Below are 18,813 nucleotides of genomic sequence, written 5' to 3' on the forward strand. Positions count from 1 at the left end.
CGTGTAGGGGAGTGAGATTTGTCTTTTAAATAAGTCTTTTAAACGTAGGTTGATTTAATAATATTATAGACTTTATAATCAGTTGAATTCATGGAAATTCTAATGATCTTTTATTTTCCCATCACAAGTTTACTGGATGTTTGCTCTATGAAAAGTGTAAGTTGCTTCCAGAGTGGCATAATAGTAACACTCGCAAATATTGCCATTTTGTCACTATGCCTAACTGAGATTTTGTTCGTATCATTGACTCATTATTTCTAATATATTTATAAAACAAAATAAATGCTGATGTGTACCACTACTCTCACCATAATACATACAGACAAAAAGATAATCCTATTGATCCCAGGCCTCATGTGACTTGGCTTTTCTAGTAGTGATGATTATTTGTACTAAGTCATTTTTTGGTGTTGAGCCGGTTTCCCTTTTGGACAGAAGTGCATATTTTCAAGATCGCGAACTAGGATGACAATGGTTTTCAGAAAATATTTTCAGTGACAAACCTGTTAGTCCACATGGGGATTGAACCCTGCCTTTGGCCTCATTGTTACAATCTATCAGAGCTAGCCAGTAGGGAAAAAAAAAAAAGGAATTTTCAAGGATTTTCACATAACTAAAGACCTCTGTTTAAAATTTAGAGTGATTCCAGGAAAGGAAGCATGGGAAACATTTCCATTCAAGAAAGTTAATATATGTAAATATGATATTAACTTTATTAAAGAAGTGGAGTGCATTCATATGCTTTATTTTTTTACCCTTGTCCTTCACCCACATGTGCATATAGGTATTTGTTTTCGTGTGCATTCTTCTTCCTTTTGAGGGAATACTGTTATAGTAAGTACATTGCTAGAGTTTTGTTTCTCTTCTCAGCATTTTTTAAAATCTCATTAAAGCGAATGAACTTAGCAATGGACAAAAGTCTAGATGCTACGTAAGTGACATAGCTGTAAGAAAATTTACTTACATATTCCTTCACTCCTCCATCTCCCTTTCTACTAAAAGTCACTGGCCATTTTTGTGTTGTGAGTGACTGACAGTTTTGATGGGCAGTTCAGAAAAATTACCTGGTGGTGTGAAATGGCAGTATGGTGACTTAAACAAGCGCTTTTCTCTTAACAATTGCCTTACAGTCTATTCCTAGATGTCCCCCTACTGAGTTCCCTTTATAATGGGCAAATCAGTCACCACCTTTATGCTACAGAGGTAAAAAGAGGCGTTCTCCTAATTCCTAATATCTTTTCAAGTCCTGAAATACCAATTCTAACTTTAAGATGTGGAGCTGAAAAATAATTTCTAAAAATTGTTAATAAACGTATATTGGTTGAACTTTTACTGTTGTCCATTTACCATGTTAGTGATTTAAACCTACTCATTTAATTTATAAACAGGAAAACATAGAAGATCATCCAGTAGAAGCAGATTTTTGTCAGTGTTCCCTCTTTCTTAGTAAATGATGAAGCGAGAGTTGTTTTGCAAACAATATACAACCTGATGACATATCATTATAGAAGAGGGATAATTATAGGCATAAAGACTAAGATAATCATTATTGAACTGGATTCCATGTTTTGGACATTAGTGAATGCAACTGTATAAGCAAAATTCTGTGACTGCCATCAGGCTGACATAGAAAAGGAGCTTTGTTTTGTAGAAAATGATCTATGATGACTTTTGCTGTAAATAGATTTTATCTTCACTTTTTGTTGGTGATAGTTTGTATTATTGAACTGTAATCATAAAAACATTTTGACAGTTTTTAAATCAAATATGGCTTCTTTCAAAGCTGTAACTGCTTTAACAAGTGTCTTTTCCAGCATGCACTCATAAAAATTGTAAAAAATACTTAGTTTTCATTTTATAACCATACTGTGGCCAAGACATAATTTATAAAAGTGGTAAATATATATGGCTATGAGTTTCTGTTATATTTTTTTAGAGTGAGTTTATATACACAGTTTTGAAAAAAGTCATTCAAGTACTATACCTGTGATAAAATCATAAAATATAAGAACTGAGATGCCATTGAAATAATCTAATCAAACTTCCTCACTCCTTGTTTAAAACCTTAAAGATGTCACCTGATTATCTTCAAAATAAAATCCATTGTATTAAGATCCTCAGTGACCTTCCATTTTCTCATGTCCTTGCCACTGCCCAACTCAAACATTGCAGCCAATTAACACCAAACTAATAAGAGTATCCAGCTACAGAGCAAGGAGTTCTTCATCTGTTTGCTTTTTTTTTTTTTTTGTGGTACACGGGCCTCTCACCGCTGTGGCCTCTCCCGCTGCGGAGCACAGGCTCCGGACGCGCAGGCCCAGCGGCCATGGCTCACGGGCCCAGCCGCTCCGCGGCACGCGGGATCCTCCCAGACCGGGGCACGAACCCGCGCCCCCTGCACCGGCAGGCGGACCCTCAACCACTGCGCCACCAGGGATGCCCCATCTGTTTGCTTTTGAGCATGCTTTTCCCTTTGTGTGAAATATGCTAACCACCTTTCTTCCTGACTGCATCTTATCTTTCAAGATTAAGCTAAGAAAGTACTTCTCCGGGATCCCTTCTCTGAAGCCCCAATCCATCATTTGGGATTTGCATCCTGTTCATGCCTCTATTTTGTCATTCAGTTTATTTAAGGAAAGTTTATTTCTTCATAAGTGCATAAATCAACATGCCATATTTATATAACATATATGTATGTAAATCTACCATTAACTGAATATATGCATAGATATGTGTATATCTTTCTCTCTAGATTGTGTACTTAAGTAAATTTTATTTATCTTCTATTTCTCTCTCTACACACAAACGTGCACACACATTAATATTTAGACACATTTTTGTGTATTTACACCTTCATGTTTCTCCTCTTATTTGTCTGCTCCTCAGTGTTAATCACTGTATTTTATTATTTGTGCATGAGTAAATAATAACCTGTAGCTCAATAAACATTTGTTTAACTGTTACAAATGAGGGAAGAAAGCATGAAAATATTTATGACACGTGCCCACGGCCACACAGGTAGCTATGATAGTTTAGTCAGAACACCATAAGCCCTTGTCTTCTTGCTTACTTGTCTTAGAATCAAGTGTTATTATTTGCTAATTTGAAGTTTTTAACTCTCAAATGATGTACAAAAATCCTCCAAAATAGTCTAGACATTTTTGAGGATTTAAAAACCCCAACTTTTCCCCTTTCATATGGAATGCTTGATTGCGTATGTTTCCTATAAAGATTCAAAGATATTAAGCTCAAATAACTATGTATTTATTAATGTGCCTGAAGTCTCACTAAGCACTGGAGATAGAGTTTAATAAGATACATTAATATAATAATAATTATTAGAATTTATTGAGCAGCTACTATTGTCAGCTACCATGCTAAGTGATTTGATTGTTGTATTATCTCATTGAATAATATTGAATAATAATATATAAATATTAATATATGTATTAAAATATGTTAACACATGACTACAATAACAATATACAATAATACTCTAAGTGCATTATATTGTTTCCAATAATACTCATAAGAAACAGTGTCAGAAAACTAAAGTGCCTGTTCAAAGTCACCATAGTAAGTAGCAGAGCCAGAATTCAAACCTAGGTCCAAAATTCCTATTTAACCTTGCTGCCTGTATTGAGAGAGGTTGATGAGAATTACTGCAGCCCTTCAGATTTGGTTATTCTATCAAATCACGGTGGAATAACTTAATAATTATTTAGTGTGATGTGGTACCTTGATTAAAACTCCTCCCCAAAGACAAATAATAAATAATCTAAAATGAAATTAAATTTCAACAGCTTCCCTAAAAATACCTTACAAATGTGAAATTTGCTAAATTATGAATATGAAAACTTAGAATTGAGTCATTTAAAAAATGTTGGTCATAAATTAAAAAAAAACAGTTTTTCTTTCTCTCTCTCTCTTTTTTTTTTTTTTTGGCAATTTGAATTCCTCTTCAGTTGATTCATCAATCAATTAATTACCTTCGAGAACCTGAGGGCAGCTGGAAATTGGGTCCAAATTAATAAGAAAAAGAAGGCAATTAGTTTTAAGTCTGGAAGTTTAATGTTCAATCGACGTTAAATCAGAAGTGATCCATTGTTTGAAAAGTAGGACATCAATGTCCTTTTAATTTCACTGTCTTTAAATGAGGACAGGGGAAAATCAAGATAACTGATTATTCTCAAATGAACATTAAGGAAAGATGCTATCAGAAATCAACCAAAAGCATATTTTCTTTCTCTATATTTTAATCACAAAGGGAATAGTCTGTTTTGTGTTGGGGGTTGGATATTTTTTGAAGTCGAGTTTAGAATAGTCTTTAGAGACTTTTATTAAGAGATAAATGTAGCATACATGTTTAATCCACTGGGGCTAAAATAGTAGCTCTTTTCTTTAACATGTATTTATTCAGTTAAATGGGATTTTTCTTTAGTGAATTAAAGAAATAATTTGGTGTCATTATTGATTTTCAAATGAATAAATGGAATGAATGATTAAAATGAATGCATTTAGCTAAAGTAAAACATTACCTCAAACTAAAGATATTCCAGAAATCATTTTCAATCCTTGAAATTAAATCTACCTGTGCTCCCTGGGATACATAGGGAAATAAAGACTTTCATTAAGCCTTTAGTAAGTAGTAACAGGAATAGAAATACATAATATGCCCAGGGTTATCTGACTGTATTAATATGAAGTCATTCATATGTTGTTGAATGAAAGACCGATGGTGTGGGCTAGAAGAAGGGGAAGTGCGGAGGTGGGTTGGGAGAGATTTAAGTAGCTAATCGTTTCCAGAATCGAGCTGCTCTGGTTTCTCCACAATTTAACCTGCATTGGGTTTAGTGTTTGACACACACGCACAAAAGATTTTAAACTAATAATAAGAGTAATAGAATGAATGGCAAAATTTCAGTTAGGCTAATGTTCCAGGTTTAATTTCTCTGGGTGTTTTCGCCCAGATTATGGAACATGAGGTCATGACTATAAAGGTAATCTCTTCCTATTTCTAGCAAAAGGACTTTGAAGGACTACAGTAGCTCTCCCAGGATTTGGATAACGTATTTGTTTTTTCTTAACCTGATGTTTAAATTTTTTTGCCCTTAACTTTAAGACCTTTAAGTCCCTCATTTCTTTCACAATTGATTAAATACAGCCCTGAGAAAAGCACTGATTGACTGTCTAACAGAAAACTTTTCAGGAGGCTAACAGGCTCTGACCTCCAAGAAATGCTGTTGTTAAATTGACTTGAGACTTTACCAGAGAGACCGGGTTTTACTAAGGACCATATTAAAGTTTGGATTCTTCATTATTGAGAAAACTTCTCTGCCTCCAAGATCTGCAAATACCAGTTTTTCTTTTTCTATCTTACAACTTGTTTTTTGTATGTCCTGAATTCTCAGTGATGCACAGAATGTTGATTGTGTTACGATGCCACTGGCTGCTGTACCTTACCACCATGTGTAGTCAATATGCACCAGTAGAGCTGAACCAGTTATATCTGAAATAAATTAGTAGAGTTGATAAATAGCTGCTGCTCTGAGCCCTGTGTGTGCCTTTCCCTCATCCATAGTGGCTCCTCCTGGAACCTTCACCAGGACTCCAGCTGAATGACTATGAAATTTATAATCACCTATTGGTTCATGTGATACTTAAGAGAACTGCCTGTCTCTCAAAAGAAAAGAGACAAGATGAAGAGAACAGAGCACTCAGCTAAACATTCAATGACTTGAGGTTATGGTATTGCCCCCTTTACCTCATGGTTATTTAAACTTCATACGAAAATGGAGATCACATCTCTAGTGCCTAACTTAGTCAGTATAAGGATCTAAAATATTTGGGGGGATTTTAGTTTCATATATTCTACCTAAAAAATTTAAATATGATAGAATAGTGCATGAATTTAAAATTACTGAAGAAGAGATGAATTTACAGGCTAAGAGAAGTTCAGGGCAAGGAAAGATTTTAAATTACAATGTTACACACAGATGTGTCTTTTATTCATATACAAGGTGAACATGCATTTCATTTTTTCTTACCTGTAAAGACTCTCAAAAATGTATAAGTCAATACTATATTATAATTTATAGGCAGTGTATTTTATAGTGGACAAGAGAACAGATACTACCTGGATTCATTTCCCAGCTCTACTGATTGGGCAAGATACTTAAACTCCCTCTGTCTCAGTTTCTTTGTCTATAAAGTGGGATAATGGTAGTATCTACTTGATAGGGATTTTATGAGAACTAGTTGAACTAATATTTGCTGTGTGCTTCACTAAGATTAGATATTATTCATAATACATAAAGCATCTTTTTCAATGCATATTATAGAACTCAAGTATTGACATAATTTCCTGTATTTTACAGTAACTATCTATAGATTTTATTCACTTTGGGTAAAATCTAGGTGTAAACGTATATCTTCTCCTTACCAGTCATTCTCAGGGGAGTGTAATACCACCACATCCCACCTTAATATTTTAACCACACAGAGCAGGCATGCCAGAATCTTTGAAACAATCAAGATGTTTAATATTTATTTTTAACCGGTACTTGGTTTAAAAATGTTTGGGAACTCTGGCTTAAATTACAAGTCCTCTTTCATGATCAGATTATATTCAAGCGTCGAGGGTGTTATGACCTTCTGCTAAGTAGTATTTAGCATATATATTGAAAATTCTGGTAAGCTTCCTACCAATCAGGAAATCTGTATTACCCTGACATTTTGCTGTGTAGGTATTACCTCTGTAGAAAAGCATTTCAGGTAAGTAGTTTAATTGTTTTTATTGTTTTGAAGTTGTGAATGTGCCTACTAAGCTTCTTAGGCTGTATATTATTGAAGTTGTAGAACTGTGTAGTCAGATACAGTGTCGTAAATATAAGTGCATGTTTAAGACTCAATTGACCAAAGCTGAAATTTCAGTTCTGACACAAGGTACTCAAAAATGGAAAAATTGAATAAATGCACTGAAAATCAACCTTTTTAATCTATAAAACTCACATGATGAAAGGGCCTAAAGGATTTAATCAGTACTTCTCACATTAAAATATTTTTTAGGACAAATGATATTAATCATAAAATAAAAATGTTGAGACTGATATAGAGTGCCAACTTTTCGTTTATTTATTAAGTATATTAAGACAAAACAAGTAAAAAATAAAAACTGCCATTTACTTTCAACTCATTTCATGAAAAGAAAAATGATTTAATATTAAAAGAGTTGAAAGAACACAAATTTAGAAAAAATACAGCTTTTTAAATAAAATATAATTTTACGAAAAAAATTAACTTTCTGCAGTGGTATTATTTGTCCCATTTGTTATGGACTGGACTATAACACCACTCTATGAACTAGCACTAATTATCATAGAATTAACTGAGAGTGAGTAAATTAAAACCCTGGCAATGAATAAATGTGTTTCCGTTGGCAAATTTCTTCATGCTTCTCAGCCTCAGGTTCCTTCATCTGAAAATTGGAGACAGTAATACCTGCTATATGGATTAACAGTTCTGGGCTTTATTCTGAAGTTTATATATATTAATTCATCAAATCATTATAACGACAATATGAGTGGTAAAATTATTATACTCATTTTGCAGATGAGAAAGCTGAGACACAGAAAATTTAATTAACTTGCCGTATACCTAGTATTCAATAAATATTAAACATTCAATAATATTCATTAGTATTATTTATGATGTATAAATTTGTATTTCTTACAGAAGGATTCTTTTTTTTTTTAACATCTTTATTGGAGTATAATTGCTCTACAATGGTGTGTTAGTTTCTGCTGTATAACACAGTGAATCATCTATACATATACATATATCCCCATATCTCCTCCCTCTTAAGTCTCCCTCCCACCCTCCCTATCCCACCCCTCTAGGTGGTCACAAAGCACTGAGCTGACCTCCCTGTGCTATGCGGCTCCTTGCCACTAGCTATCGATTTTACATTTGGTAGTGTAAAATTGTCCATGCCACTTTCTCACTTCGTCCAAGCTTACACTTCCCCCTCCCTATGTCCTCAAGTCCATTCTCTACATCTGCTTCTGTATTCCTCTCCTGCCCCTAGATTCTTCAAAACCAGTTTTTTCTTTTTTTAGATTCCATATGTATGTGTTAGCATACAGTATTTGTTTTTCTTTTTCTGACTTACTTCACTCTGTCTGACAGACTCTAGTTCCACCCACCTCACTGCAAATAACTCAGTTTCGTTTCTTTTTATGGCTGAGTAATATTCCATTGTATATATGTGCCACATCTTCTTAATCCATTCATCTGTGGATGGACACTTAGGTTACTTCCATGTCCTGGCTATTGTAAATAGAGCTGCAATGAACATTGGGGTACATGACTCTTTTTGAATTATGGTTTTCTCAGGGTATATGCCCAGCAGTGGGATTGCTGGGATGTACAATAGTCCTAATTTTAGTATTTTAAGGAACCTCCATACTGTTCTCCATAGTGGCTGTATCAATTTACATTCCCACCAACAGTGCAAGAGGGCTCCCTTTTCTCCACACCCTCTCCAACATTTATTTCTAGATTTTTTGATGATGGCCATTCTGACTGGTGTGAGGTGATACCTCATTGTAGTTTTGATTTGCATTTCTCTAATGATTAGTGATGTTGAGCATCCTTTCATGAGTTTGTTGGCAATCTGTATATCTTCTTTTTTTTTAAGAAGATGTTGGGGGTACGAGTTTATTAATTAATTTATTTATTTTTGCTGTGTTGGGTCTTCGTTTCTGAGAGAGGGCTTTCTCTAGTTGTGGCAAGCGGGGGCCACTCTTCATCACGGTGCGTGGGCCTCTCACTATCGTGGCCTTTCTTGTTGCAGAGCACAGGCTCCAGACGCGCAGGCTCAGTAGTTGTGGCTCACGGGCCTAGTTGCTCTGCGGTATGTGGTATCCTCCCAGACCAGGGCTCGAACCCATGTACCCTGCATTGGCAGGCAGATTCTCAACCACTGCACCACCAGGGAAGCTCTGTATATCTTCTTTGGAAAAACGTCTATTTAGGTTTTCTGCCCATTTTTGGATGGGGTTGTTTGTTGTTTTTGATATTGAGCTGCATGAGCTGCTTGTATATTTTGGAGATTAATCCTTTGTCAGTTGGTTCACTTGCAAATATTTTCTCCCATTCTGAGGGTTGTCTTTTCATCTTGTTTACAGTTTCCTTTGCTGTGTAAAAGGTTTTAAGTTTCATTAGGTCCCATTTGTTTATTTTTGTTTTTATTTCCATTTCTCTAGGAGGTGGGTCAAAAAGGATCTTGCTGATATTGATGTCATAGAGTGTTCTGCCTATGTTTTCCTCCAAGAGTTTGATAGTGTCTGGCATTACATTTAGGTCTTTAATCCATTTTGAGTTTATTGTTGTGTATGGTGTTAGGGAGTGTTCCAATTTCATTCGTTTACATGTAGTTGTCCAGTTTTCCCAGCACCACTTATTGAAGAGTCTGTCTTTTCTCCATTGTATATTCTTGCCGTCTTTATCAAAGATAAGGTGACCATATGTGCGTGGGTTTATCTCTGGGCTTTCTATCCTGTTCCATTGATCTATCTTTCTGTTTTTGTGCCAGTACCATACTGTCTTGATGACTGTAGCTTTGTAGTGCAGTCTGAAGTCAGGGAGCCTGATTCCTCCAGCTCCGTTTTTTTCTCAATATTGCTTTCACTGTTCTGTGTCTTTTGTGTTTCCATACAAATTATGAAAATTTTTGTTCTAGTTCTGTGAAAGATGCCATTCGTATTTTGATAGGGATTGCACTGAATCTGTAGATTGCTGTGGGTAGTATAGTCATTTTCACATTGTTGATTCTTCAATCCAAGAACATGGTATATCTCTCCATCTGTTTGTATCATCTTTAATTTCTTTGAACAGTGTCTTATAATTTTCCGCATACAGGTCTTTTGTCTCCCTAGGTAGGTTTATTCCTAGGTATTTTATTCTTTTTGTTGCAGTGGTAAATGGGAGTGTTTCCTTGATTTCACTTTCAGAGTTTTCATCATTAGTTTATAGGAATGCAAGAAATTTCTGTGCATTTTGTATCCTGCTATTTTACCAAATTCATTGATTAGCTCTAGGAGTTTTCTTGTAGCATCTTCAGGATTCTCTATGTATAGAATCATGTCATTTGCAAACAGTGACAGCTTTACTTCTTTCCAATTTGGATGCTTTTTATTTCTTCTTATTCTCTGATGGCTGTGGCTAAAAGTTCCAAAGCTATGTTCAATAATAGCAGTGAGAGTGGGCAACCTTGTCTTGCTCCTGATCTTAGAGGAAATGATTTCAGTTTTTCACCATTGAGAACGATGTTGCCTGTGGGTTTGTCATATATGGCCTTTACTATGTTGAGGTAAGTTCCCTCTATGCCTACTTTCTGGAGGGATTTTTTATCATAAATGGGTGTTGAATTTTGTCAAAAGATTTTTCTGCATCTATTGAGATAATCATATGGTTTTTAATCTTTCAATTTGTTAATATGGTGTATCACATTGATTGATTTGCATATATTGAAGAATCCTTGCATTCCTGGGATAAACCCCACTTGATCATAGTGTATGATCCTTTTAATGTGCCGTTGGATTCTGTTTGTTAGTATTTTGTTGAGGAGTTTTCCATCTGTGTTCATCAGTGATATTGGACTGTAATTTTCTTTCTTTGTGACATCTTTGTCTGGTTTTCATATTAGGGTGATGGTGGCCTCATAGAATGAGTTGGGGAGTGTTCCTACCTCTGCTATATTTTGGAAGAATTTGAGAAAGATAGGTGTTAGCTCTTCTCTAAATGTGTGATAGAATTCACCTGTGAAGCCATCTGGTCCTGGGCTTTTGTTTGTTGGAAGATTTTTAATTACAGTCTCAATTTCAGTGCTTGTGATTTGTCTGTTTATATTTTCTATTTCTTCCTGGTTCAGTCTCAGAAGGTTGTGCTTTTCTAAGAATTTGTCCATTTCTTCCAGGTTGTCCATTTTATTGACATAGAGTTGCTTGTAGTAATCCCTCATGATCTTTTGTATTTCTGCAGTGTCAGTTGTTACTTCTCCTTTTTCATTTCTAATTCTATTGATTTGAGTCTTCTCCCTTTTTTTCTTGATGAGTCTGGCTAATGGTTTATCAATTTTGTTTATCTTCTCAAAGACCCAGCTTTTAGTTTTATTGATCTTTTCTATCATTTCCTTCATTTCTTTTTCCTTTATTTCTGATCTGATTTCTTTCCTTCTGTTAACTTTGGAGGTTTTTTTGTTATTCTTTCTCTAATTGCTTTAGGTATAAGTTTACATTGTTTATTTGGGATTTTTCTTGTTTCTTGAGGTTGGATTGTATTGCTAAAAACTTCCCTCTTAAAACTGCTTTTGCTGCATCCCATAAGTTTTGGGTCGTCATGTTTTCTTTGTCATTTGTTTCTAGGTATTTTTTTATTTCCCATTTGCTTTCTTCAGTGATCTCTTGGTTATTTAGTAGTGTATCTTTTAGCCTCCATGTGTTTTTATTTTTTTACAGATTTTTTTCCTATAATTGATATCTAGTCTCATAGCATTGTGGTTGGAAAAGATACTTGATGCGATTTCAGTTTTCTTAAATTAACCAACGCTTGATTTGTGACCCAAGATATGATCTATCCTGGAGAATTTTCCATGAGCACTTGAGAAGAAAGTGTATTCTGATTTTTTTGGATGGAATGTCCTATAAACATCAATTAATTCCATCTTGTTTAATGTGTCATTTAAAGCTTCTGTTTCCTTATTTATTTTCATTTTGGATGATCTGTCCATTGGTGAAAGTGGGGTATTAAAGTCCCCTACTGTGATTGTGTTACTGTTGATTTCCCCTTTTATGGCTGTTAGCATTTGCCTTATGTATTTTGTTTCTCCTATGTTGGGTGCATAAATATTTACAATTATTATATCTTCTTCTTGGATTGATCCCTTGATATTATGTAGTGTCCTTCTTTGTCTATTGTAATAGTCTTTATTTTAAAGTCTATTTTATCTGATATGAGAATTTCTACTCCAGCTCTCTTTTGGTTTCCATTTGCATGGAATATCTTTTTCCACTCCCTCACTTTCAGTTTGTATGTGTCCTTAGGTGTGAAGTGGATCTCTTGTAGACAGCATATATATGGGTCTTGTTGTTGTATCCATTCAGCCAGTCTGTGTCTTTTGTTTGGAGCATTTAATCCATTTGCATTTAAGGTAGTTATCTATATGTATGTTCCTATTACCATTTTCTTAATTGTTTTGGGTTTGTTATTGTAGGTCTTTTCCTTCTCTTGTGTTTCCTGCCTAGAGAAGTTTCTTCAGCACTTGATGTAAAGTTCATTTGGTGGTGCTGAATTCTCTTAGGTTTTTCTTGTCTGTAAAGGTTTTAATTTCTCAGTCAAATCTGAATGAGATACTTTCTGGCTAGAGTAACCTTGGTTGTAGTTTTTTCCCTTTCATCACTTTAAATATGTCCTGCCACTCCCTTCTGGATTGCAGTTTCTGCTGACGATCAGCTGTTAACCTTATGGGAATTCCCTTTTATATTATTTGTTGTTTTTCCCTTGCTGCTTTTAATATTTTTTCTCTGTATTTAATTTTTGATAGTTTGATTACTATGTGTCTTGGTGTGTTTCTCCTTGCATTTATCCTGTATGGGACTCTCTGTGCTACCTGGACTTGAATGACTATTTTCTTTCCCATATTAAGGGAGTTTTCAAGTATAATCCCTACAAATATTTTCTCAGTCCCTTTCTTTTTCTCTTCTTCTTCTGAGACCCCTATAATTCGAATGTTTGTGCATTTAATGTTGTCCCAGAGATCTCTGAGACTGTCCTCAATTCTTCTCATTCTTTGTTGTTTATTCTGCTCTGCGGTAGTTATTTCCACTATTTTATCTTCCAGGTCACTTATCCATTCTTCTGCCTCATTTATTCTGCTATTGATTCCTTCTAGAGAATTTTTAATTTCATTTATTGTGTTGTTCATCGTTTTTTGTTTGCTCTTTAGTTCTTCTAGGTCCTTGTTAAACTTTTCTTGTATTTTCTCCATTCTATTTCCAAGATTTTGGATCATCTTTACTGTCATTACACTGAATTTTTTTTCAGGTATACTGCCTATTTCACCTTCATTTGTTTGGTGTCATGGGTTTTTGCCCTGCTCCTTCACCTGTTGTGTGTTTCTCTGTCTTCTCATTTTGCTTAACTTGCTGTGTTTGTGGTCTCCTTTTCACAGGCTGCAGATTCGTAGCTCCCATTTGTTTTGGTGTCTGCCCCCAGTGGCTAAGGTTGGTTCAGTGAGTTGTGTAGGCTTCCTGGTAGAGGGGACTGGTGCCTATGTTCTGGTGGATGAGGCTGGATCTTTTCCTTTTGCTGGGCTGGACCACGTCCGCTGGTTGTTTTGGGGTGTCTGTGACCTAATTATGATTTTAGGCAGCCTCTCTGCTAATGGGTGTGATTGTGTTCCTGTCTTGCCTGTTGTTTGGCCTAGGGTGTCTGGCACTGTAGCTTGCTGGTCATTGAGCGGAGCTGGGTCTTAGCATTGATATGGAGGTCTCTGGGAGAGCTTTCACTATTTGATATGATGTGGAGCCGGGCGGTCTCTGGTGCACCAATGTCCTGAACTCAGCTCTCCCACCTCAGAGGCACAGGCCTGACACCTGGCCAGAGCACCTAGACCCTGTCAGCCACATGGTTTACAAAGGAGAAATCATCTCAGGAGTGTTGCTTTGCCAAAGATCACTCAGCAAGGGATGGTGAGTATCCCTGGCTGGCAAGCTTGCATTATTGTTTGTCGTGTTACAAAGATAGGCTGCCTGAAATGGCCTCAGCAAAGATGCTACCTGAGTACATCATTAGTAGAAAGGGTTGATGGGCAGTGGCAGTCAGTCAGACTGCTGTGACTTAAGCAGGAGCTATATGAAAATAGTGCAAATAAGTTTATGGGAAAGAAAGACTTGTTTAAAGTTGAAAGAAGATAGGTTGGGACTTGTTTGTGAAATATACTAATGAGTTTGGACTTTCCTCTACAGGCAATAAGGGCCGTAGTTTGGGTGAAAGTAATGAGTAACTGGATTATGGCAACAAATAAGAACTTGTAGAGAATTGTCTAAACATATAGATTAGAAAGAAATTGGCTAGTGTAGCTCTGTGGTACTAAGGTTGCAAGAAATGGGAGTCAAGAATGACATAAAATTTCACATTTGGGTAAAATGTAGGTATTATGCTATTATCCAAGGTAAGAAATTAAGGTGACAATGGGGGAACACATGCTCATGATTTGCAACATGAGTTGATGTGTCTGAAAGCTCTTGTAGGCAAAAAATGATGAACTAAAAACAGGAACTAAGCTAGAGATAAAGATTTGGGAATTATCAATCTGAATTTGGTCATTGAAGCCAGAAAAGTAGACCAAACCACCTAGGGAGACTGTGATAAGGAGAAGATTGGGTAGACCACCTAGAAACAATAAAAGCTCAAAAAGGAAAAGAGAATCTAGTTATAGGTAGAAAATAATATATAAATGGAGAACCAGCAGAGTCAAATCATGGACTTTAGGAAAAAGAGTTGAAAGAAGAAAGGTGTGCTAAATATTGTTAAATGTTACAGAAAGGACAAGTAAGTTTAGAGACTGGGGAGGCACTGAATTATAAACTAGATCCTGGATAGACTTTTCTTATCAATATCACTTCTTCTGTGATATTCTTACTATGATCTCCATGTGACATACATACAATATTAAGTTCTGCATGTCTTAACTTACTCTTTCATTTCAGTCTATCAATGAATTGTTCTAAACGAAAGTGCTCTCTAAATGGTTAGTGGTGTTTTACTTTCCTCTGTTCATCAACAGGTGGGAGCCATTATCAAACAGCTATCAATCATAGTTAATTTGATAGCAGTGAAAATCTTTTACAAAACATATATTCTTCTTTTTAATCTTTTCATTATTTTTTACGTCAGGATATATAAATAACTGTTCATAAATGATGATTATTATATTGAAAAGGAATGGTAGTGTCTTAATATTTTCAAAGACATTGATGTTAGATCTTTTATCGTCCAAATCGCATTAGATTAATTTCCATGAGATTAAGGACAACATCCTGCATTTAGTGTAGGACATGGCATACAGTAATTGTCAAATGCATATTTTTTAAATGCTTATAAAAATGAAGCACTAGAAACACACAATGGGATGAAAGAGGTGAAGAAACCAGAAAGAGAAGGAGATTATATTAGAGAATAAGGCACATATGGATAATTTAATTTAATATGTTCTGTTTTTGAATAATTGAATGTTCAATAAAAACCTCATTAATTATAACTCCCAATTTCTATTCTTATGGGATCATTCATTTTGAGGCTTGCTGATACTTTACTTTTGCACTATTTATGAAGTTTTGTTTTGCTAAGTATAGTAATCAGATAAAATTATTTCAACTTGATTTACAATTACTCATGGGGCTAACTTTTTAAGAACTTCAAGCTTAATTATTAAATGAAAATTAATACTGCAAATTGTCCATGTCATACTTTCACTAAAGTCAATTCAGAGATAGCTCTATGCAAATTGTACACTGTTTCTCCCAGGATCACATAGAGTCTTCGGATTTCCTTTAGTTCAGCATCATACCATAATCATTACCCCATCATTACCACCCTCACCATCATTATTACGATATTTATTGTTTTTAGCAACATCATCAATGTTATTAACATAGTGTCTCCTATGTAGCAGGATTGGACTGTTCACAACATCTCTGTGAAATATATGTTATTCTCCAAGTTTTTTAGATGCTGTAACTAATCCTTTGGAGATTAAGATGCTTAATATGGCACAACTGTTAAGTGGCAAAACCAAAATTTTAACCTATTTCTATGTTGACTGCCCAAAATACCTCCACAAAACTCTGTTGATAAACAAAATTAAGTGTATTAGACCTATTTCAGTAAAGAAGAATACCACCTTGACTGAGTGTATTAGTTTCCTAGGGCTGCCATAACAAAGCATGACAGATTGAGTGACTTAAACAACAGACATGTATTGTCTTAACAGTTCAAGGAGTTACCAGTGTTGGTTTTTCCTGAGGTCTGTGACAGAGAATCAGTTCCAAGCCTCTTGACCAGTTTCTGGTGATTTTGAGGCAATCTTTTGAGTTCTTTGGCTTGTAGACACATCGCTCCAATCTGTGCCTTCATGTTTGAATGCTTTTTCTCCCTGTGTACAGATTTGTCTCTAAATTTCCTCTTTTTATAAGGACACCAGTCACATTGTACTAGGGACCAACTCTATTCCAGTATGACCTCATTCTAACTTAGTTATTTATGCAGTGACCTATTTCCAAATAAGATCACATTCTGAGGTACTAAAGGCTAGGATTTCACATATGAATTATTCAACCCATAGCACTGAGTCTTAGTAGTCTCTCAAAATGGGGAGAAATTAGGAAAGGGCATTTATGATATTTTAGGCCTTGGCTGTGTGGTTTTATGGCAGGTCTTAAAAACTGGAATACTTGTTGGAACTGGGCAATTTCTGAAATTACTTTTAGATTGGTGGGTAAAATGAGGAGAGGAACATAAACAAGTTTTGACAAATAAGCGTTAGTCTTGATAGGTAAACTATTTGGTTGATTCATGGTCTTATTATCGAAAAGTGCATATATGCTGGAGCAAACAGCTAAATTACTTAATTTTTTTAATCGCAGCATTTGTTTCAAAATAGGGGGTTAAGAATCTGCTTGATCACAGAATTATTTAATATATGAAGACTTACAATTATGTTGGTTTCATTTCTCATGTGTATGACTTCTGAGTCTATCAACTACAGCATCCTAACTTTCTTTCCCACTATTGATATATCCCAATGTAGTCTGTTCTGCTGTTGGATTACTCTAATGAGTAGTTCTAATAGAATTCAAATTAAATTTGTTATCCTGTGTGGTAATTGTTGGTGTAGACTTGATTTAATCTATCTTTCCCATGATAGATTTTGAAAAATTTACCTATCTATATATCTATCATCTATTTTTCTTTCTTTCTATATATCTATCACCTGCATAAGTACATATATTCTGTCCCAATCTTATATTTTTTAAGACAAATAAGTTTAGTTACTTCAGGTTTTCAAATGAAAATTATATGTAGATAATAATTGTTTCATAGGATACTTATAGTGTTGATAACTATAAGAGCATTGTTTTAGGTACTGTCTTAGTCCATTTGAGCTGTTATAACAAAGTATCACAGACTGAGTGGCTTGTAAACAACAGGAATTTATTTCTCAAGTTCTGGTGGCTGGAAGTCCAAAATCAGGGTGCCAGCATGGTTAGGTGAGAGCCCTCCTCCAGGTGGCAGAATTCTTATTGTATCCTCACATAAGGGGCTAGGGAACTCTGTGAGGTCTCTTTTATAAGGACACTAATTCCAATTATGAGAACAAAGCCCTCATGACCTAATCACATCCCTAAGGCCCCACCTCCTAATACTGTTACTTTGGAAATTAGGATTTCAGCATATGAATTGGGGGGGGGGCATAAATATTCAGACCATAGCAGAGAGCTACCTTATCAGCATCCCGTGTCTTCCTGTATCCTGAAATTTATCTGCACCTGCAAGTACAGAATGATTAATTACAATATCTTGATTCATTTCAACCATCTTAACGCTAAGGGTCTGATACAACGTTGCTACTTTATTGGCAGCACATAAAGCCATGAGGTCATTCTACTCAAAATATATCCTACTATTGTTTTGAAGTAAGTTTTGCAGTATTTAAAATATTATGCATCTTGTTGCCTATGCCTAGAATTTTTTTTTATTAAAAACATTCCATTCTACCAGTCTTTAAGCATAAAATTTAATATATAAAATAGAGAAGGGGTTTTAGATATGGGTTTTGCAGTCAAGGTATCTTACTCTACACTAAGTCTGCATTTGAAAAATAAAAGGGTGAACAGCAAATAATGATCTCCTCTGAGTAAGAAAACATTCTTTGGTAAATACAAATAATGTCAAGTGTTATAGAAGTCTAATCATTTTAATTTATAAATATTTTGTGACTGGTTAATTATATCAGCAGAATGAAGTCCAACAATCAACAGAAACCTTACAGCAATTTAGAGTCCTTTTGAATCTTTAAAGAAAATCCAATAAGCCCTTGAAAAACAAAATCAATGAAGAGTTTAGAATGTTTATTTTCTGGTTTTCCACAGGGTCCAAGTTTTCTCTCTGAAGGCTTTTTCCCTAAACGTGCAACAAAAATTGAAGAAATGGATCCTTTTTTCAAACTTCACGAGACCATTACCAAGGTAGGAGAGGAATGCATTCATGAAAAGATTGAGAAAGTTTTGTTCTTTCTGTTAGTAGAAGGAGGAAAGGAAAATAACCAATCAAGAGAAATATATATATATTTTCATTTGGAGAATATACTAGAAAGGATTTCAAGTACCTCCTATTATTTTACTAAGGAGTCAAGATGATAAGCAACTCAATCAAGATCATACAGACCAATAACTGATGATTTGTATTAAAAAATCAATTATTTTTTAATTGAAGTACAGTTGTGCAATATTTTGTACATTACAGGTGTACAATAGTGATTCACAATTTTTAAAGGTTATACTCCATTTACAGTTATTATAAAATATCAGCTGTATTCCTTGTATTGTACAATATATCCTGGTAGCTTATTTTATACATAATAGTTGTACCTCTTACTCCCATGCTCTTTTATTTATCCTCCCTGTCCCCTCTCCCCACTGGTAACCACTAGTTTGTTCTCTATATCTGTGAGTCTGCTTCTTTTTTGTTATA

The 18,813-nt window shown here is 34.9% G+C and overlaps 1 protein-coding gene across 1 annotated transcript in view; it reads left to right on the forward strand.

Moving 5' to 3' along the window:
- NAALADL2 (N-acetylated alpha-linked acidic dipeptidase like 2) overlaps window positions 1-18,813 on the forward strand; it is a 903,327-nt gene that overhangs the window by 677,301 nt on the left and 207,213 nt on the right. The window contains exon 12 of the mRNA XM_007454970.1: window positions 18,213-18,308. Coding sequence (XP_007455032.1) covers window positions 18,213-18,308 — 96 coding nt within the window. The remainder of the gene's footprint in view (window positions 1-18,212; window positions 18,309-18,813) is intronic.

This window comes from Lipotes vexillifer, unplaced genomic scaffold, assembly GCF_000442215.2.
Source record: "Lipotes vexillifer unplaced genomic scaffold, Lipotes_vexillifer_v1.1 scaffold487, whole genome shotgun sequence".
In the NCBI taxonomy this organism is placed as follows: domain Eukaryota; kingdom Metazoa; phylum Chordata; class Mammalia; order Artiodactyla; family Lipotidae; genus Lipotes; species Lipotes vexillifer.